At 49.8% G+C, this 22,388-nt stretch overlaps 1 protein-coding gene across 1 annotated transcript in view; it reads left to right on the forward strand.

Moving 5' to 3' along the window:
* The first annotated feature begins 1,781 nt into the window (after positions 1 to 1,781).
* Positions 1,782 to 22,388, forward strand: part of RAB3C (RAB3C, member RAS oncogene family) — a 67,619-nt gene continuing 47,012 nt past the window's right edge. The window contains exons 1-2 of the mRNA XM_081131924.1: positions 1,782 to 1,917; positions 13,017 to 13,244. Of these exons, the coding sequence (XP_080988050.1) occupies positions 1,894 to 1,917; positions 13,017 to 13,244 (252 nt within the window). The 5' untranslated portion in view covers positions 1,782 to 1,893. The remainder of the gene's footprint in view (positions 1,918 to 13,016; positions 13,245 to 22,388) is intronic.

Consider the following 22,388-nt stretch of genomic DNA (forward strand, 5'->3'; position numbering starts at 1 on the left):
CCAGGTCTCGGGCCAGTGCCAAGTCCGTTCCTTCTCCACCCGGCCTCCGACGTCAGCCCTTTGGACCTCCTGCCAAGGGCAGCGGCGCTGCTGGGCTGGTTACCGGGTGCTCGTTAGGGGCGAGAACTGCCCGGTGGCCCAGGAACACGGACAGTCACGCGAGTTAGTCACCTGGGGGAAGGTAAGCGAGTCACAGGGCAGGGCAGAGAACTGAAAACCGCTTGGCTCGTGGGGAGGCGCGGGCCGCACGTCGGGAAGGACGGGCCCCTCAGTGCGCCTCGGGGCCCCTCAGTGCTCCTCGGGGCCCCTTAGTGAGCCTCGACGTCCCTCAGTGCGCCTCGGGGTCCCTTAGTGCTCCTCGGGGCCCCTCAGTGCGCCTCGACGTCCCTCAGTGCGCCTCGGGGTCCCTTAGTGCTCCTCGGGGCCCCTCAGTGCGCCTCGACGTCCCTTAGTGCGCCTCGGGGCCCCTTAGTGCGCCTCGACGTCCCTTAGTGCTCCTCGGGGCCCCTCAGTGCGCCTCGGGGCCCCTCAGTGCTCCTCGGGGCCCCTCAGTGCGCCTCGACGTCCCTCAGTGCGCCTCGACGTCCCTCAGTGCGCCTCGGGGCCCCTCAGTGCGCCTCGGGGCCCCTCAGTGCTCCTCGGGGCCCCTTAGTGCGCCTCGACGTCCCCGCGCCGGCTCCGCTGGGGCGATGGGTGTGTCCCTTTATGGAACCTGCTTTGGGGAACCCGGCGGCCGTAGGCTCGGGCCGCGGCTGCGCCGGGGCCGCGGCCGGGCCGGGCTGGGAGGGGCCGCCGGGCGCTCGTCCCGGAGCCCTGTCTCCTCGCTGCCGCCCGCTGCGCGCCCCTCGCGAGGGACGAGCCTTCCAGACGGAGCCGCGGTGCCCACGGCCCCTTTCTCCCTCCGCCACCCCAGCCCCACCCTCTCCACTGTGCTGTGCGTTTATCTGCGCCTCCCGCGTGCGAGACCCGCGCCTCGGGTTGAAGGAGCGTTCCTGGGAATAGGAGCCTCGCCGGGCCTTGGAGCTGTACGGAAAGGTGGGCGAAGGGCGCCCCCGGGCGGCCTGCGGGGGAGCTCGCCTTGCGGACTGTGTGTGTCAGGGCGAGCGTGTGTGAGCGCGTGTGTGTGCGCGTGTCAGGGCGAGCGCGTGTGAGCGCGTGTGTGCGCGCGTGTGGTTCGTGCTGTCTGTGGGGGAGCGCCCGTGTCAGCGTACGGGTGTGCGAGGTGTGTCAGTGCGGGTGCAAGTGAGCGCTGTGTGCGTGTCTGCGCGCGCGTGCGCCTTCTTAACGCGAGTGTGCCGTAACCCACTTTGCTCGTGTGCGCGCTGTCCGTCGCTGCTCCCCGCGTTTTGGGGTGACACTGTGACACCAGCCCCCCTGCCTGCGGAACAAACTTTCCGGGTTCGGGGCCGCAGGTGTAGGGCGGGGAGTCGGAACGCCGCGCAGGTGGCGTTTGAATTGGTCATTAGCTCCGGGCAGCGCGTTTCCCAGCCGGGAAATCATGGTGTAGCTTCGGAAGGCGACAGGTGGAAACTAGAAATCTGCAGCCAAGGCCGAGCCGGGGTCCCGGTCGCCTGCACCCGGGCAGGGACGGGCGCCGAGGCTGGGAGCCTTCCCAGCAGCGGGGAAGCCGCGGCCGGGCGCCGCCGGCGGGGCGGCGGTCTGCCCGCGGGGTCGCCGGGAGTTGTAGTTCGCGGCTCGCGGGCTCGCAGGACGCGCCCGGGGTGCAGACTACAACTCCCAGGAGCGCGAGCGCCAGCCAGAGCGCGCATGCGCCCCAGGAGGGGACAGCGCCGGTGCTGATATCCGGCGGGTCAGCGAACCCGCGGGTGCGGAGCGGGGAGCGCGTGCCCGGCCGGCGCCGTCGTCCCCGAGCGCGAGGCCCGCGCGAGAACAATGAGACACGAAGCCCCGGTGCAGGTAGGTCTGTGCGGAGCGCGCGGCCCGGGAGGGCCCCCAGGGGTGCTGGCGCCCTCGGTCCCCGCGGCCGCCGCGAGGAGCCGGCTCCGACTTGGTCCGCGGAAGATGGTCCCGCGCGGTGGCCTGAGGACCCGCACTTGTCGTCCACCCGGCTCCGCAGGGACGGGGGCGCGCCCGGGAGCCGCCGCGCCGGGCGCTGGGTCGTGTGTCACCCAGGTCCCTGGGTCTGTGACCGCGGTGCGCGCGCACGGGCTTCGGGCGGCGGGTCCAGCTGTCCTGGGGTCGGGACAGACCCAGCGCCCGGCCACGAGCCGGAAGGGAAAGCGGTGGTCCAGTCCCCACTGCCCCGTCCTGGGTCAGAGCCCGGACAGCGTCCTCGCCCGGGGCGAACCGGAGGGCTTGGCGCACCCAGGAGCCCTTCACCTCTGACCCGGCCAGTCATCCCTGCCCTTCACCTCTGACCCAGCCAGATCATCCCTGCCCTTCACCTCTGACCCGGCCAGTCATCCCTGCCCTTCACCTCTGACCCGGCCAGTCATCCCTGCCCTTCACCTCTGACCCGGCCAGTTCATCCCTGCCCTTCACCTCTGACCTGCCCCGTCATCCCTGCCCTTCACCTCTGACCCGGCCAGTCATCCCTGCCCTTCACCTCTGACCCGGCCAGTCATCCCTGCCCTTCACCTCTGACCCGGCCAGTTCATCCCTGCCCTTCACCTCTGACCCGGCCAGTCATCCCTGCCCTTCACCTCTGACCCGGCCAGTCATCCCTGCCCTTCACCTCTGACCCGGCCAGTTCATCCCTGCCCTTCACCTCTGACCCGGCCAGTCATCCCTGCCCTTCACCTCTGACCCGGCCAGTCATCCCTGCCCTTCACCTCTGACCTGCCCCGTCATCCCTGCCCTTCACCTGTGACCCGGCCAGTCATCCCTGCCCTTCACCTGTGACCTGCCCCGTCATCCCTGCCCTTCACCTCTGACCCGGCCAGTCATCCCTGCCCTTCACCTCTGACCCGGCCAGTCATCCCTGCCCTTCACCTCTGACCCGGCCAGTCATCCCTGCCCTTCACCTCTGACCCGGCCAGTTCATCCCTGCCCTTCACCTCTGACCCGGCCAGTCATCCCTGCCCTTCACCTCTGACCCGGCCAGTTCATCCCTGCCCTTCACCTCTGACCCGGCCAGTCATCCCTGCCCTTCACCTCTCACCCAACCAGTTCATCCCTGCCCTTCACCTCTCACCCAACCAGTTCATCCCTGCCCTTCACCCGTGACCCAGCTAATTCATCCCTGCCCTGAGCTCCACTGAGCTGTGGGCCCATTGCTGTGCGTTTGGCCTCCCAGGACTTCGGTGCCTGGGCATTGTGATCAAATTCTGTTTTGAAGTCAAGACGAGCGAAGGCTAGGGGTCTGCCAGTGTTCCCTGAACAGCACACAGCCGTGCGCAGCAGAAAGGTGCCCATGCAAGGGGTGCGCAGGGCACGGGCTCACCCACCTCTGCTGCCAAATCCAGCAGTATAAATATTTAACCTTAATTCTTGCTTAAACGCTTTCCAGTGATTTTCCTCATGAATCAAGGACTTTAACCATATGCCTCTATTTACTTTTGATCTATTTTGCTGGTTATGTAAGTGCACACCAATTGGACGATTGATGAAAGCAAATCTGTAGAGTCTGTTTGATGAAGGGTTACACAGTGGGAGCCCTCACATTACCTTGTGGGTTATTGAAAATCTGATTTGTTCCTGAGAACAGGGGCCCCATTGTGTGTTTTCCGTGACTTGGCTTTTCATTATAAACCTGATGTGAAAACAGTCTGGACAGACAGTAAAGGTACAGGCTGCTGCAATAAAGATATATTGGCTCATGATAATTTCCATTACTGGAGATACTGCCAGCAGCCAACTGGCTAAATTAGTCGTATTTGATTACAACTAAACATTGACAGTAGGTTTTAAAAGTGGGTTGCTAGTATTAAGTCAACCCCATATATGCACTGAAGTGTTTCTATCAAAACAAATTACTAAAAAATTAACCTCACCTGGCCGACATGGCTCAGTGGTTGAGCATCGACCTAGGATCCAGGAGATCGAGGTTCAGTTCCCGGTCAGGGCACATACCCGGGTTGCGGGCTCGATCCCCAGTCAGGGGTGTGCGGGAGGCAGCCGATCAATGACTCTCTCATCATTGATGTTTCTATCTCTCTCTCCCTCTTCCTTCCTCTCTCCAAAATCAATAAAGCTGTATTAAAAAAAAATTAACCTCACTGCATCTTGATTTTTATTTTCATACAAGAGTTGCTTAGAATCTTCAGAGGGTCATTAAACTGCTACTAAAATGAAATCAACACCTTAGGAAATATTTTAAATTGTTTCATATCAACTACGTAGTAGGCACTTTAATGAAGAATTAATATAAAATAGGTAACAAAATTAATTTGCTCATGGATGGAGTTATTTTCATATTTATGGTGTACTTTATTCATTGGACTAGATTTTTGAGATTTAAAAATGTAAATGCCCAAAAGCTATCATGAATGACATGTACATTTTCAGAGATCAAGGACTATTTTCTGTAGTATACTTACTTGAAGCACATTCAGTCATTCAGTTTAACAAGTAAGCTGTTTTGGTGATGCAGTCTTGGTTATAATCAGCTTTTCAAACATAGAGTGATGGGAAGTATAAAACCTATAAACACGCTTTGTATTTCTCACCTGGCAGTTGATGTCTCAGCTTCGTACTTTCAAGCATCATCACATTCAGGGAGATTTGATTTATGAAAATGCAACAAGATAAACAGTCGACATTTCTTTTTTCTTCCATTTAAAGACTGAATGAAGTACATCATTATTTTAAATATATGCTCCCAAATTTTACTTAGGGACAGTGAGCAACAAGCAAAACCTCATCTTACAGTTGCATTATCCTACGAGATTCTTTTCCCCAATTAAAAATATTTAGTTCACTTGCTGATGTGAAACAACGAGCTGTTTAATTGTTGATTTCCTAATTTACTTGCTTATTTTCTTAAAGAAGCCTTTGAAAAATTAGATGATGTGTTTTAAAAAGCATTTGATGTGTCTCTAGGTCTTCCATTCAAGGTAGTTTTTTGTTTTCGTTTGTTGTTTTTTTATTCCTCACCTGAGGATATTTTTTCCATTACTTTTCACAGAGAGTGGGAGGGAGAGAGAGACAGACAGACACCAATGTGAGAGACACATCAATTGGTTGCCTCCCACACGTGCCCTGTCGAGGCCGGGAACCTAGCCTGCAGCCGAGGTGCGTGCCCTTGGCTGGAATCAAACCCGGGACCCTTCAGTCTGAGAGCCTGTGCTCTAACCACTGAGAAAGCCAGCCAGGGCTCAAGGTAGTTGTTTCTGATATAGGCATATTTTAAAAAATACTGCTCTCTGAGTTGATGCAAAGCAACAGATAATTGTATTTTTAGTGACTATTGAAATAATATGCAGTGATAACATTTGATATCTGTATTTCCTTTGTAACTACATAACCAGGAATAGCATTTGGTAAGTATTCCAAGTGATGGGTTAGAATTGCAATGCAGGAGATGATCATTTTGTGCCTTCTATTTCAGTGCGTCCATCCGGCCCGAGGCCGAATTAAATGGGCAAGAGCAGTGCTCATTACATGAGGGAAAGACTGACAGACAAGCTGTCATTTGATTCAGGAACCAGACTGAACAAATTCCAGTTCAGTTAGTGCTTTGTCTGTGCCAAGCACTGTGCCTTGGATTCAGATCTCCTCTGTGTGTGTGTAAAATATAAAACAGTCCTAGAGGGCACTGTTTCTTTTTTTTTTTTTAATGTATTTTTATTGATTTCAGAGAGAGGAAGGGAGAAGGAGAGAGGGAAACATCAGTGATAAGAGTCATGGATCGGCTGCCTCCTGCACGCCCCCCACTGGGGATCAAGGCTGCAGCCCAGGCATGTGCCCTGACGTGGCATCAAACCATCACCTCCTGGTTCCTGAGTCGATGCTCAACCACTGAGCCATGCTGGCTGGGCTACTGTTCCAACTACAGTGAAGATAACTGGAGCTTAGCCCTGGCCGGTGTGGCTCACTGGTAGAGCATCTGTCTGCTCACTGAAAGGTCTTGAGTTTGATTCTTGGTCAAGGGCAGGTACCTGGGTTGTCAGTTTGATCCTGGCTCCAGGGCGCCTGTAGGAGGCAATCGATTGATGTGTCTCTCTCACATTGATGTTTCTCCCTCTCTCTCTTCCCCCTTCCACTCTCTTTAAAAACCAATGGAAAAAATATCCTCACATGAGGATTAACAAAAAAGAAAACAAGCTTATTAAGAATAAAGAACTTTCCCAACAGGGCAGGTTCAAGATGCTGACAGATCCCTGTCTAGAAAGCCCATGTTCTTTCTTTTGTGATTTTGGGCTCCCCAAGAACTCACAGAAGATGTCATGCAGAGTGAGCGCACCATTGATGTAAATCGATCCATTCATTTGGTTCAGAAGAAAGAAAAATTGTCTCTATCTCCTTTTTATAAAACAAACTTATGTAAAGCAGACCAAACATTTCAGAAGGGCCAGTGTTTTAAAAATGGGCTTGCTTTCTGTTTCCTGGATTTGACTCTCTTGCAGAACCAACGTTGAATCCATTGTCTTATTAAATGCTTAGTCTTCAGTTTTGTTATCCACAAGCTTTTTGGGTCATTTCATAAGTGCTCAGCCTTCTGACTATTTGGGAAACTTCAAAGAAAAACATACACCTGATGCATGAAGCAGAGTGCCAAAAATTAAAAATAAAAAGAGCTTGTTTGGCTAAAAATGAGGAGGACTGAAGAAAGAATATAGATGTAGGCGGAAGATGACGTGAGGTGAAAACCATAATCGATATTAAATAGTCATGCTATATAGAAAAACGACTTAAAGGAAGTAACGTCTAAATGTCACTGTTTCATTTGACCAGGAAAAGTACATGGCTTTCTTGCATTTCATTACTGTTGAATGTCTGACAACGCCCATCCTCAGTGATGATCCCTTTATCTTCATATGGAAATTTAGCTCCCATTCGTCACAGAAACAGGGAAGACCACGGCTGGTCCTGGAGAGCACGAGTGTCTTTCCTCCAACATTTGAGTGAATTTCTGAAGTACCCACCTTTCTTCTATAAGGAACATGGAGGATAGAGGGGGCTCTAACCCGGAGCAAAAATAAACCTCTGGGGTGTAAAAATGATTTTCCATTTCCACATTTTCAGTCCAAGGAGTTGTGGTTTATTAAATGCATAGCCACAGTTTCTCTGCCATTTTAAGCTTATGTTAGAGCCAGACATTTCTTTCCTCGCCATGATAATCCAGGAAGGAACGAGACTTTTATGCCAAGGGATGGGTTTTCCTGCATCAGGGACACTGAGCTTACTGAGTATAAACAGTTGTACCACCTGAAAAATGTATGGGTTAAATATTTCCCCTTTTTCATTCATTAATTGGGTTCAGAGTTTCTGGAGGAACCATTTAGTGGGTCCCAGTTTATTACCAAGGGTACTGTGACCTGTGAAGATTACATCTTTTACATTTTTTTGGAATTACATAGATTTTCAGCATTTTTCATTTCTTCATTTATAGTTTTTCGAGATATTTATATACATTTGAAATACAAACATCTTAAGTGAACAATTTGATGAACCTTCATAAATGGATACACCTTTGTAATACACACCACTAAAGATATCAAACATTTCCTACCAACCCCAAAGTTCCATCGTTCATATTCTTTTTCCGCTTAATCCACTGACACAATAAAGTCTTAACTTTTTTCACTCAGTTGTAGTCTGGAGCTCGTGTAGTTGTGTGAAACGTGCGACATCAGCACCCTGCACAGCATCCGGGGTGGACTCGAGTCTGGCTTACTCTGCTCAGAGTAGCGTATGGAGGACCCCCTGAGGGTGCGTTTATCAGGAACTCACCCGTTTCGTCCATGCGCCTCATTCCGTTGTATCCACCTGCCATGCTCTTTGAGTCCGTTCTGCTGATGGACTTGAGGAAATTTCCACTGGAGGTTATTATGGTGAAGGCTATCAGCATGATCATATTGGCCTTTTATAATAATATGGTTTTTTTTCTCTTGGGTAAACGACTAGAAGTAGAATTGCTGGTGTAAAGGGCAAGTGCAGGTTTAACCGTATAAGGGACGGTGACACCTGTAGCCAGAGTGGCAGCCCCGCTTCACCTTCCCACCAGCAACCTGTGGGTGCCCGGTGGCTCCACAGCCTCAGTGGTGTCAGTGGCCTTTCTAACGTTGGCCCCTCTCACGGGCATTTGTGGTGTCTCCCTGTGGTTCGAACTCGCATTTTCTTGATGACAGGTGATGTTTCGCACATTTTCATCTGTTCCCTGGCCATCAGTATATCTTCCTTTGTGAAGTGTCTGTTTAGCCTCTTGTCCATGTTGGCGGCTGTCTTTTTATTATTTAGTTGCAGGAGTGCTTTATAATTTTGAAACTAGTTCTTTAAATATACTTAAAAATATTTTCTGCCAGTCTGTGGCTTGAATATTCATGCTTTTAGTATCTTTTGATGTGTTTACCACCCAAAGTCAAATCTTGGAGGGAATCTTTTTTTTTTTTTTTTAGATTTATCTTTATTGCTGAAAGTATTACAGATGCCCCCCCCTTTTTTCCCCATTGATCCCCTCCACCCCATTGGAAGGAATCTTTATAGCAAATCTCTGGAGGCATATTTTGAGGGCTATATGTTTAAAAATAATATTTAATATTTTTTAAATATTTAATGATGCCGATTTCTTGGGAAATACATATAATAATATTAAAATTTACTTTTTCCCCTGAGTGGGAATTTTTAGGGTATTTTACTAGGTATTTTTAAGAGAGATTTTCCCTTATATGATTAGTACTGGCTATGTCTGTTATGTTAATTCTGATTTTCTTGTCGGGAAGAGATACTCTTGCAGGAGACACTCTTCATCTTGTGGTTTCAGTGTGGACATAGCTCCTGTGGCTTTTGGGTGCTTTCTTGTGGAGTGAGGGGAAGTAAAGTATAATTGTGTGTTATTTTGAAAATGACTGATGGAGAAGGTTAGGCACCTTCCACAGAGCTGAGCTGAGCAGGACACGGTTCTGCTCCAAGGACACGGTCCCTGCTTCTCACTGGGGTGGACCTCCCTGCATCTGACAGGGAGCTCACAGCGAGTCCTACCACCAGCCCTCCACGGGCTCTGGCTCTCACCAGGGCAGAGGTGGCTTGTTTCCCAGGACTAGGCTTGTCTGGGCAGCTGGGCATCCAGTGTGTAGACCCTTTGCAAAGCTCATCTTCCAGAGGTTAAGGATTTGCCCCAACTCCTTAGTGACATATTGTAGAGGTCTCATGCATAGCTGAATATACTCAAAATGGTAAAAAGTTCATTTTTATTTGTCTTCAATCTGATTAACATTTTGATTGGGGTCTTAAATTATTATATTATATTCATATTGATCCAATGACACAAATATGGAATGGATAACTAATATTTTTGATGAATGGACAAAATGATCAGATCTGAACTAAATTGCAAATCAAACAAAAGAAAATGTAATAGGGTCGATATGAAGACTGACACTTCCATTAAAAATAAATTGCCCAAGTGTGGGCTGGGGATGGGGGAGACCTATATTTATGACAATTAATGTGAAAGAGTGCTGAATGTTTCAGGAGGCTTGACTAATAAGTCAGGTGTGATAGGATATAACAGCACATTTTACTCTGCACTGACCAGGGGAACATCTGGAATCTTGTTGCCAATGTGGGAGCCACACACTGGCTTCGACACCTGTAGAGAAGTCCATCAACCTAGCAGCTAGGATCACCCCAGCAGGACGAAATAAAGCTTAGGGGCTGTGATTGGTCCCTCAGACACCTGGGGTTCCCTCTGATGGGAGAGGAATCACCAGGCAGATTCTAGAACCCGTGGCAGAAGCTACAGGAGGAAAGTTCACCAAAATCTAATAAAGAAATTTATAGCCATTGCAGCTGTGTAGCAATGAAATGGGCTGCATCACAGCTTATAAACTTTCTGTCCCTCTGTTTCTCAGATGCCAGAGAAGGGACTCAGGATGAGTGGGACTTCCCTGGAGATACCTTTTTTTGGAAGTTAATTCAAGATTAATGCATTTTAAAGAGTCATCTTTTCTATATCTGTCATGAAATTCAGTTTGCTCTGTGGGAGGTTACTTTATGCCTATTCATGTGTCCAGATTTTAGCTATACTTTTCCATGAAAATGTTGAAAATGTCACATGGCTTAGTATTTAGAGGCGTCAGTGAACTCGCATCCCCGTGTCTGACGCTGCTGTTGCGTTGCTCCATCTCCGTTCTCAGCACCAGTCTCCGTCTCCACCCTCTCAGCCAGGATTTATTTCATTTCTCGAACGTTTAATAAAATGTATGCATCCCCAACGCACATCTCTTTGGCTCTCTGTGAACCTTATTGGGGATATAAATCAGGAAATGGTAAAAAAAATCTTCCAGAATAGTGGTTAGCAAACTTCTCTCATTAATCCTTCAGAGGCTCAGGGCTGCCACCCCCAGAGCTCCACTTCCCTTACCCCAGAGTCCTCTGTGCCTCCCACCATCTCTGCTTCCAGTACAACCAGGATTAGCAGCCTATGGGCTTGAACATAGTCAATTCCCATCCTGGAGAAAGCCCACTGTGATTTTCTCCATCTAAATCTCCAATTTGTATTCAAAAAGTCTACACAGTGAGGATGTCTTTGTTTCTGCAGGTTTTAGAATCAGTCTAATTTTGGAATAAGACTTGGTTAATATCAGCAGAGAATTCACTTTTTTTTTTGAGGCAACCTGGAGGTCCACGGGGCTTTGGTGCATCACCATCTCAGGGTGGTGGGTGCTGTATGTGGTCTGCTGTGAGGCTGAGTAGGGAGCAGCTCTGGGAGCCTGTAGTCTCTCTGATGTGACTGTGCCTCACTGAACACTGACAGTCCAGAGCCCAGGATCTCGGCTGGTTCGTATGAAAGGTGGTAACAAGATCTTAACAAAGGCCACTTGCAGGCCTGGCTGAGCTTAGCAGGGGTGACTGTTAATTGTTGAAAGGACAGTGCCTGCAGGAATGTGCCCAACAAAACAGCTGTCTGGCTTTCTGGGGTGTCAGAAGTCATCAGAGCAAGACATCATCGTTCACACTGAGGGTCAAGAGTTACAGCCCTGCCTTTGTCCTTGGCTGGGGCCTGTGTTGGGAGAGGTCTGTCCTGCTGGGTGGACTCCTGAACCAGAAAGGAAAGTGCTGGTGCTGCCCATTTGAGTGCCCAGGTTTCCCTCTGGCAAACGCTGTCACAGGTTGTGATTTCTGACGATGGCAGTGTGGTTACCTGGACTTAGAAATGCTGAGGCTCACCCGTAACACATTGTTTGCAGGTGGTTTTTATCGCGCGCTCTACCACCAGTCAACGTAAAACGTACAAATACATTTCCTGCATACAAAGGACGTGTGGAATGGACCGGAACTTTCACTGTTCTTAAATTTTTATAAACTGATTTTGCTCTTACTCTCATCACGTGTTGTGTTCTCCTGTCACACTGAGTATTTGTAGAAAGGGAATGCGTTGTCTCACCACCTCCCTTCTCCTGTCCCTGTTGTCTGCATGCTCACCTGGCACCAGCATCTTTGTGGCAGAAGAGGCTGGCACTGTCTTCTGTGTCTAGCTTTCCACCGTCTGCTGAGCTTCTCTCTGCCACCCCGGCAGGAATCATGACTGTCAGTCAGGTTTTATGGTAAATGAAAAAGGCCATGCAGTCCAACCCTGTCCTTAGGACTCTGCCTTCATGACCGTGCTCAGTGCCTGTCCTGCTCAGTGCAGTGACATGGGCCACCTGTGACAGGTGGGATGGAAGAACTGAATGCTTACTTTTTTCCCATTTTAATTAAGTATAAATAGGCCTATGGACCAGTGGCTGCCTTATTGGGCAGCACAGTATTTGCTGAAGAATTCATAGCATCAGACAAGGTGTTAGGTAAAAGTACCATGACTCACCCTTCTAAATGCCTCTTTTCTATATTTAGCCAAGTGGTACTTAGAAGTAATGCTGCATTATTTTTGGTAGATATTAGAATGATCATCAAAAAATGAGAGAAAAACCGACATCCACATAACGCACAACAGAGACCATTCTCCACACTGGGCTCGGAGCTGTACAGATCTGCTTTACACGAGCGCTGCTTTCACAAGTGTTCCAAGTGAGGCCATAATTTTTCCATTTCATGTGTGAGAGGGAAGTGAGGTGCGTCAATTTAAAGTAACAAAGTCAGGTGCCACAGCAGTAGGGTGGGGCCAAGGCTTGAATCTGGGGGGGGGGGGTCCCTCATTGATGCGCCACCCAGCAAGCATTCCCCTTGTTGGCTTTCACATGTGTAAGTCCCTGTCCTTGCTGTGAGACAGGGTGGAGGTCAGGAACATGGCCCTGGCCCCACACTGCACTGGTACAGGTCAGTGTGTGAAACTGAGCACATCACCTGATATTGCTGAGCCGAAGATTTCTCCTTTTAATATGGAAACACTGAAGGCACCCACCTCATGGGGCAGTTGGGAGGGTTAAATACATTAGTAGCTCCTGGCTCGCTGTTTGAACCAACTGTATTTGCTGACATCGTTATTTTGATTGGCCATTTGTGTTTGGATGTCTTTTTTTGTCACATTAACAGATGGAATAGAGACACACTCTGGGTATGCTTGCCCAGAAAATAGGAGCGACCCTCATGATTGAGACCCTCAGGATGAAGCACCCTGCCGGCCAGGCCCTGTGGTGTCTCCATCGATGGGACTGTGAAGTTTCCGAGCCCACCTGCCCAGCCGGTCCGCATGTCTTTGCTTTTCATGTCCCCCGTATAGATGTCCCTTGGTGCTTTGATCGGCTCTGAGTGCTGAGCGGTGACAGGCGCCAGCACAGCTGGGTCTGCTGCTCATCTCCCAGCAGCAAGCTGTTGCCATGGATACAGCTTCGGGAGCCGAGCACGCTGCGCTGTCTCGAGTGGCTGTCATCTGCTCGTGGCAGGGCCCACGATGAGCGTGCGCTGGCTTCCTGTCGACGGCAGGCTGATCCCTCCTCTTTGTTCCACCCCAGATGGCCGCTGCCCAGGACACACGGAGTGGCCAGAAGGACTCCTCCGACCAGAACTTCGACTACATGTTCAAGCTGCTCATCATCGGCAACAGCAGCGTGGGCAAGACCTCCTTCCTGTTCCGCTACGCGGATGACTCCTTCACGTCTGCATTTGTCAGCACAGTCGGCATCGACTTCAAAGTGAAGACTGTGCTCAGAAACGAGAAGAGAATCAAGCTTCAGATCTGGGTAAGTGGCTTCGGCCGCGGGTGCCACAGTCCAGGGCGTGCGACGGGCGTGTGTGGAGCGAGAGCCTCCTGCTTACGTCTCCGACCACAGCCGACGGCCAGCTCTTGCTGTGGAGCCTTCTGTTCCCGGGGCAGCGGCACAGAGCCTCCCTAAGGTTTGGAAACTGACTCTGCCTGTTGTCAAGTGATGCTTCTTAGGAGTCTCAGGACAAAGAGAAGGAGCTGCTGTTGGTTGGTGGGAGGAAAGTCAGCCAGAAGTTGGCCCTGCCCGTGACCCCTGTGACCTTGAGCACGTCTGTGGCTCCTTCTACACCACTTTCCTAACCCACAGAATAGCAAGGTGGGCCTCACCTTTGATGCCACAGGACGCAGCCTGTCCTGGCATTTTTACAGGGAAAAGTAAAGGATCAAGTGTAGAAAAAGCTTGAGTCTGTCCCTTCAACAAGCCCCAGATGTGACCTTGAACATGATCGATTTCCACTTCACAGACTGTTCTCAGCTCAGACAGTCATGTTTATCCTCACAAATAAAACAAGTGAAATAAAATGTTTATTTTAAACAGGGTTTTCCCCTAAGCACAAGGTCCTTCAGTCAGTTTTGAGACCCTGTGGCCTCCTGCCTCTCTCCACCCTGCAGAAGATCACAGATCCCCTAACTGAACTGCTGGGGGAAATTCAGAAAGCAAGTGAGAAACAGAAAACTGTAGGTGGGTAACAGGTTCGAGGTAATATGAGAGAGAAAGGGACACACACTGACTACGCGGGAGATAATTGTGTGCTGAGCATTCACACCCATGAGACAAAGTGTAGTTGCATCATCGAGCGTGTCCAGTTAGCTCAGGCCCCTTTTACTCTTGGTTTCACCTCTGCCACTGAAGTCGACTCAAGCTGTGAACAGGCTTTTCCCAAGAGGTGAGGCTTCCACCTTCTGAGATGGTTCCGATACCACCTGCTGCTGGTGCCAGGTGGGTCCAGGGCCCCGGGTAAGCCTCTCTCATCACCTGCGGAAAGTTGAGAGAGGGACAAGCCCCGGGGCAGAGAGCCCTTTATGAACATACTGATATGAACGGAGGCCTTTCCACGCCTCAGAGCTCCGAGGTGCACAGGCAGGTGTCCCCTCAGGCGCTTACACCAGATGGTTACCACTTCGCATATTCTAACTCGCGTCTTCCAAGTCGAGTTACAACTCATGAGAGAACTTGGAGAAGTGGCCCCGTACCCTTTGCTTTATCCCTAAGAAGTCTCCTTGAATGTGGTGCTTTGTTGTGAAGATGGAAATCTTACAGGACGTATTCTGGGATGTTGAGGAAAATGGTTGTGAAGGAGCTGACCATCCAGTGAGCTGAGGTGTGCAGGGGAGATATGGTGAGTAACGGGGCGGAGCGTCTTCGTGTAGGGACCCCGGCAGTAACTCCGGGGTCTCTGTGCGGTGCTGTGACCTATACTGAGAGTATTTAGTTGTGCGCAGTTCCTACTGTTGAACAACAACTTCAAGAAACCATTTGTTTGGGAATGTATGTGATGTTGACAGTTTGTCGTCTCATTGCATTTTAATTACCAAACAACTGCTTTTCCTAGTTTATTTTCATGAACTAGATTAATGTGTAAATAAGTTATGAAGATGTCCACAGTCAGCTTAGTCTCTTTCTACTCCTAACACTTGCGACACCAAATGTGTGGGTTTGGCAGACTGAGCAATTCTTTAGTTCTCTGTCGACACCAACTGGCTGTCCTGCAATTTAAATCAATTCTGATACCTGGATTAGCAGAGTCCACAGGTAAAGACCTTAGTTCCAAAAGGATACAACTTAAGAACCGCCAAGAGAAGAGGCGCACAGGACACAGTGTGGGGGTGATGTGGGTGTCACCCAGCAGGTTGCTGTGATCACCCACCAGGTGCTGTCCTCACTTCCTTCAGGGTTTTTAGGGACCTTCTGTTCCGTGGCCTCAGTGGATTAAAATCACTGTCCACTGCTGATTAACCTAATTTTCAGCACCTGTCCCTCCAGGTGGTCGGGGGGGTTGAGGCTGAAGTTCCAGCCCTTTGATCCTGTGGTTTGTTCTTCTGGCAAACAGTCTGCATCCTGAAACCATGTAGGGGCCCCCAGGAGTCACCCCCTCAGCGTGAACTCTGGGGTGAGGAAAGGGGCTGATTATGAGTCATCACCAGAGATAAAATTCCAGGGGTCTCAGGAGCCCTGTGCCAGGAGCCAGGAGGAAGAGCAAACATGCATCTCTTATTCTATGGCAATATCGCAGCCTATTACGTGTTTCAGAGGGAGAGATGCACCGTGGTTTCAGCAGTGAAAACCATCGCGATTAGTCCAATGCAGCGTGACTTTTACCAAGATGGGCTGCGGGCATCAAGGTGATTCTGGCTACTCTCCTGATTATAACTGCCCACCAGGAGATCTGCTTTCAGGAGAGGAAACCAGGTGTAGAGAGGTTAAGTCAGATCTACTTTTAGGAGAGGAAACCAGGTGTAGAGAGGTTAGTGATGCGACAGAGCAGAGTCTCAAGTCCAAGTCTGCTGGTGCTCCGCTGGTCTGGCTGCTGACCCAAGTCCACAGCAAGGCCAGGGCTGTGAGGCGGCAGTTGTGATAGGTGTCGGACCTGGTTGTCAGGTACCCACCAGACATGGGAGCTTAAACTCGAGGCCAGACTTCAGTAGGATTTTTGTGTCGGGGGTGAGAGCTGGGGGTAAACTCCCTGAGTTGTTGCTTTTTAAAATATATTTTTATTGCCCGGCCAGGCGTGGCTCAGTGGTTGAGCGTCGACCTAGGATCCAGGTGATCGGGGTTCGATTCCCGATCAGGGCACATGCCTGGGTTGTGGGCTCGATCAATGACTCTCTCATAATTGATGTTTCTATCTCTCTCTTTCCCTCTCCTTTCCTCTCTCTGAACTCAATACAGATATATTTAAAATAAAATAAAATATATTTTTATTGATTTCAGAGAGAGGAAGAGAGAGAGATAGAAACATCAGTGATGAGAGAGAGTCACTGATGGGCTGCCTCCTGCACGCCCCCGACTGGGGATGGAGCCCGCAACCCGGGCATGTGCCCTGACTGGGACTCAAAGAGTGATTGCCTGGATTCTACTGAGCCACACCAGCCAGGCGAAACTCCCTGTTTTACTCGATGGTCTGCTCAGTGTGTGTGCTGCGCGGGGTCTTCTGTCACACCCTGAGAAGTAGTTTAGCCTTGAGAACGGCCATGTAGAGTGGATCCCTCCCAGTGAAGGGATCAGAGATAATGCAGCTCTATTACTGAGAGCAGCTTCTATTTATTCTCAGTGCCGGAGTCACTGCTGTGGGAATCCTGAGCTTACAGCATCTGCAGGTGCAGAGCTGGTGATTCCTGATCTAGGCCTGTGTAGGTGGCCAGACTAGACAACTTCCTTTGCTAAAGAAAGCACTGGGCCCCTTTTCCATTGTTCATGTCCAGAAGTCGGTATTGACTCTGACTTAGGGAAGACCAGCTTAGAGAACACAGGTTCAAAGTGGACAGGGGCAGGTGGGCAGCAGGCTTACTGTATCCTTAAGAATGACATCAGGAGCGGTTTCTCACTTTTTCATCTCTCTCTCTCACCATCCCCCTTCCCCACTCCTGTCTTTCCTCTCCCTTCCCATCTTCATTTCTGAGCTCTGGCTGAGCTCATGGGAAACTCATCCTCAGGGTGGTTAGAGGCTGGGACTGCACTCACAGTGCCCCATGCTGTGCTCTGTCCAGGAACGGGGGCTGTTTCCTCCTCACGGAGGTACCGTCTGCCTGTCCAATGTGTGCTCCTCGCCCACTGGCTTCCACATTGCAACCGTCTACAGAGCTGTGTCACCCTGTGGTGCAGGAGGTGGACAGTGAGCCGAGGTGACACAACCCTGCATCCCTTGCCACCGCCTGGGGGAGAGGGTGTTTAAAAGAGAGGCTTTAGCATTACTCGGGTGTGGCAAGGCCACAGGTCCACAGACAATTCCCCAGGCAGGTTGTGCTGTGCTCATAGATCCCAAGAGAGGGCTTGGGGAGGGCATACTGGGAGGAGCAGATCCCCAGGGTCAGGAGCCCCTGTTGCAGTTTGTAGAAGGAATGGGAGGCAGGTGACAGGACTAGGACTGGCTGGTTTGCAGGTTTCCCAGGCTGTCCCTGGCTGCCTGGTGCCATCCCTGGGTGATCCGGTCAAGTGGATGTGGCTAGAGTGTGAGAGCCCAGTCAGAGAGGTGCTCAGGCAAGGGCTCTGGATGGATTGATTTGCATTTGCAAAGTGAGCCCAGTGGGTGTTCACTGTCCCTGGGAATCTGGTAACTCTGGGGAGGGGAGGGCAGTCCCGCCAAGGTCAGGGGCCCAGGTGTCAAAGCATCAGAAGGGCAGGTTCTTAGCGCCCCTGGGTGGCTTCTGTCATTGATTCCAGCATAACAGTCACCTGTGATTAGGCCATTGTCACCGCAGGTGCATTTCTGTGTCTCAGGATTCGGAGACCTGAAACGTTGGGTCAGGTCACAACCTTACAGATCCTGTGGCCCAGCTCCGCATTTGACCACGTGACTGATAATAGCATCGTTTATGGAACCGGCATTGACCCATAACGTAAGCACTGTAAGTTTAGGTACATTTCAGAATTTATTTTTGGTAACAGCCCCATGAGGGAGAATGGTGTTATAGCCCCATCAGCTGAGGAAACCAGAATCAACGAGATGAGGGGTTTGCCAGGGTCACAGAGAGGGTGTCAGGAGCTGGGTGTAACCAGGCACAGACCCCAAGGCCTGTACCTGACCACAGGCTCTCAGCCTGGCCTTCAGGGCATCTGGTCCGACATCCTACATCTTAATCCCAAGTGTTTTTCCACACTAAGTTACTGCCTGGTATCTTTTCATATCCCTTTTTATTTGTTCCAAGGAATTCTCTGTAGTTGTGGAATCAGTTTTTTGTTTGGAACTTGCTGTGTCTACTAGCCTGAGCAGGTCACCCGTTTTCTGCTTTGTGTTTGAAATACATGGACATGCACAGAGAGAGGGAAGGATGAGCTGACTTCCTCCGGGACCTTCGTCTGTGTGGGGAACATGCTGGTGCAGGGGGTCCATGTGGGGAGAGGCCAGTGACGTGGGGTGAATACCTGCAGACATACTCTCCTGCATCTCTGCATTGGGTGCACAGCAACGGGAGGGACACCCGGGCTTGCTGGATGGTCAAGGACATCCCCCTGCCCAATGACCAGCATTGTGTGAAACCCTGCAGCCAGCATGTCTGCTTGGTGAGCTCTGTAACCACTGAGCCAGCGATAGCAACCAAGGCCGTTCCTGTCCTCTGTGTGTTCGTCCCCACCACGCCTCTTCTAACTCAGCATCTTCTCCTGAGAGATGGGAAAGGTGAGATTCAGTCCCACTCCCCGAGGATGCTGATTCTGCCTGTGAACTGTCAGGTGCCCGACCCCTCTTCAGACAGCCAGGCACAGCCTCTCCCGCAGCCCACGTGTCTAAACCCTCCTTCCGGCACTGAGGCAACGTGAGGACGGTACAGAATTTGTTCTAGACATGGGTTTATCAGCTCTGTGGACAGACAGGTCACCCACAGGTCAGCATGTGCCCCCAAGTGGCAGGGTGGTCCCAGGGCACCAGAGGGGCTGTGGAGTCTGATGACTGGGGTCCCAGTGCTGACCCTGATCTCAACCTTGCTGAGACCTCAAGCTGTAACTTCTGAGTCTCTGTTGATTCATTAATGAAATGGGAGCAAATGACACCCACCCCTTAGCTGCTAAGTATTTGCTGTAATAAGTACTTATTCCTGGTTCAATACCAGGTACAAATTGTACCATCGTGTTAGCTTTCTTCTTTCCTAAACAGCACACCAACCTGCAGGCTTTTGTACTCATCATGAAATTTCATCGAGTGAAATGTTTGTTGGCCGCCTGCTATGTGCTGGGTCCTGTGCAGGGTGCTGGGGATGAGCAGTGAAGGGTGACAGGGTGGCCACAGGTCCCTGCTCTCCACTGGGACTTTGATGAGGGCAGAGAATCCATCCACTGTGACAAGTGCCCCGCAGGCGTGAGCCCAGGATGCACAAGAAAGACGCCCAACTCAGCCTCCAGGAGCCTCCGTAGCTGAGCCAGGAACTGACAAAGGAGAGGAGTTATTTGTTCATTCATGTATTTATTCATTCACTCAGTTGACATTTATTGAGTTTTTACTGTGCACCGGACACTGAACAATTTGAGATGGAAGGTAAAGTCACAGAAAATAGACTGTGACAGGGCTACGGAGAGAGAATCAGAGCATCCTGGGAATGAAACCACAATGGGCAGGAAGCCTGTGTGTCAGATGGCCCAGGAGGGTCTAGGTGAGGTGACAGCTGAGACTTGAGGTCAAGACGGAGCCGGGCATTCGAAGAGTAGGCGGAGCTCCAGGGGTCTGTCTCTCTGTGTCCCTGTCTGTCTCTTTATCTGTCTTTCTCTCTCTGTCTCTCGGTTTTTCTCTGTCACTGTTGTCTCTGTGTCTCTGTCTGTGTCCCTCTGTCTCAGTCTCTGTCTCTCTACTTCTCTGTCTCCCTCCTTTATAAAAACGAGAGTCTTTGTTTTCTGGTTGTTTCCCACCACAGCTTCATATAGAGGGTGCATTGCCTGCTGTTTATCAGATTCTGAATTTCCCCCCATCTCTCCCTCTGTCAGAGCAGGGGTGGATTTAGATGATTGAGGCCTGAAGCTTTTACAGCTTGATGATCTTCTTTAAGAAATATGATACAAAAATACTTTACTTTTGTAAAAGTAACAGAAAGCAGATGACTATGTGAACACATGGCTGGGCCCCTCAGAAGGAACCTAGAGCTTAGTCTTCATCTGCTTCATGGATATTCTCCTGTGCGTTTGTGGCATGTTCCCTGCGTGTCTGCAGGCACCAAAGCACATGGGGCTGGTGAGAAGCAGGGCGGCTGGAGCAGGAGAGGGGTGCACAGGGGTGTCTGACGGCTCACAGAAGGGGCTGGGCAGGAGGCTGGGCTCCTGAGGACACATCCTCACCTCTCGAAGCATCAGTCATGGATCATGGACATGGAGGGTGGACTCCCCTAAACAAAACTGAATTGATACTCAGTGGTCCCTGGTGTGGCAGGTACCAGATACGTGTTTATAGGTAGTGAGTCCTGTAATCCTCACAAAAACCTGAGACAGGTTCTTTTCTTACCTTCAATTTACAGATGAGGAAACTGAGGCATAGAGCAAGTGAGGACTCTCCCAGAGTTACACAGCTGATGAGTATTTGCAGGTCTGAGTGTGAGTCCACCTGGCTTGGGAGCCTTTTCTCTAAGTCATCCTGCCTGTTCTTTCTCTGTAGCTACCTCTTTCTACTAGATGGACCAGCACTGAGCATGTTTATTTTTAATGCTCACAATAGCCTTGAAATGTACTAACATGGCTTTTTTAAAATATATGAAGAAATCAAGACTCAGGTTAAATAACTTCCTTCTGGTCACAGAGCTTTCACTGCCCTTGGGGGAATGTTGAGCTTTATAATTCTTCAATTAAAAAATCCAGAAGTAGCTAACAATGAAGGGAGAAGATGTTTTTCCAGTAATGTATCACATCCCATCTAGATGGATACATCCCATCCAGATGGATACATCCCATCCAGATAGATGTATTCCATCCAGATAGATAATGTCGTGATCCCTCAGCCTGGGTCCCATGGGGACGTCTCACCTGACTGTGGCTCTCGCCTTCTGAAATGGGAAAACTACCTTTGGTAGCAGAGAACATAAATTCTAAGTGAAATTCCAAATAATTGTATGTTTAAATGGTCAAAACTTTAAACAAATCAAATATTTGAATGCAAGCCTTTTTAACATGTGTTGTACATTTACTTACTTTAGGGGGGAAAACTAAGAATATGAATGGCAAGCCCGTTTATCTTGACTTCCAGGATTACCCAGGGTCCCCATTTTACGCAGTCTCAGGTACAGTGTCACTCAGCCTCCATTCATGTTCCTAGTGATTTTCTTCCCATTCTAATTTTTTAAATTTCTGTTATATTGTTTGTGAGTGAAGTTTACTGTTGTTAGCTGAGTTAGAAGAAAAATGGCTCTGAGTGAGAGTGAGACTATCTTTTTATTAATGTGCAGGAACTTTCGTGTAGGGGTGGGGAAGTCAAGTTCACCACACAGGGGCCGCCCTTTGCTATGTATTGTTACTTCCAAAATTTATCAACTAAAATGTTAAATTGGCCCTAACACATTGGTGTGACTCTGACCTTAGGCCTGTTCTCAGCTTACTTGCACTAAGTTCCCCTAAGAGGACGACATTGTGATTAAATGGGCTCCAAAGCCAGGCTATGGAGTCCAGATCTTTCCTAAGACGTGTGTGTTGTGACCTTGGGTGAGTAAATTAACTTCTTTGTGATTCAGGTTTTCCATCTGTTAACTGGGAGTAATAATATTACTTTGCTTATATTTTTTTAATAAACATTAAATAAAATATTTATAAAGTGCTTAGTATAGTACCTGACACATAGTATGTGCTCAATAAATAAGTCATTTTGTTTCTTGCAACCTCCTGCATTTCAAAGGTACTGACCTCACCTGTCTAACTCTGTAGTTTCTGGAATTGCAGATAGACTTTTGGGGCATAAGTTGCCAGACATTTATATGGAGTTAATTTAGGTGTTCTGTCATAATAATGGAATACACACGAATACTAACAAGGAACCTGGGTTCCTCTCACCAGCTACTGGCACATTGTAATACGTGAGTGCGGTCAGCTGTGTTGAGGTGTTTGGAGTCATCTGTGCATTTAAACAGAACCCCGGCTGCCCCAGGAAGCAAGCCCATGCAGCTGTTTATTAAGTGCTGATAAAATCAACGCCCTGCACTGTAACAAACAGTTATAAGTCTCGGGATCCATGGAGAGCAGTTATTAAACCACTGGATGCAGTTTCCTCTGGATACTGCCTGGCGATGCTGCAGGTCTGGTCGGGGATGTGGCTGTGTCTGAATTGCCAGTGACTCACTTGTTTTTATGTGAATCTGTTCAGAGTGACGCTGAACTGGGCAGCTGCTCTCGGATTGTACAAACACGGCTCAGTCTGGCACTGATGAACCATGTAACTCTGCATGTTCATGTCTCAGGTCAGACTGAGGAAAAGCACAGCACTTCCCCAGCTGGATAATA

This window comes from Miniopterus schreibersii, assembly GCF_964146895.1.
Source record: "Miniopterus schreibersii genome assembly, chromosome: 3".
Classification (NCBI taxonomy): Eukaryota; Metazoa; Chordata; class Mammalia; order Chiroptera; family Miniopteridae; genus Miniopterus; species Miniopterus schreibersii.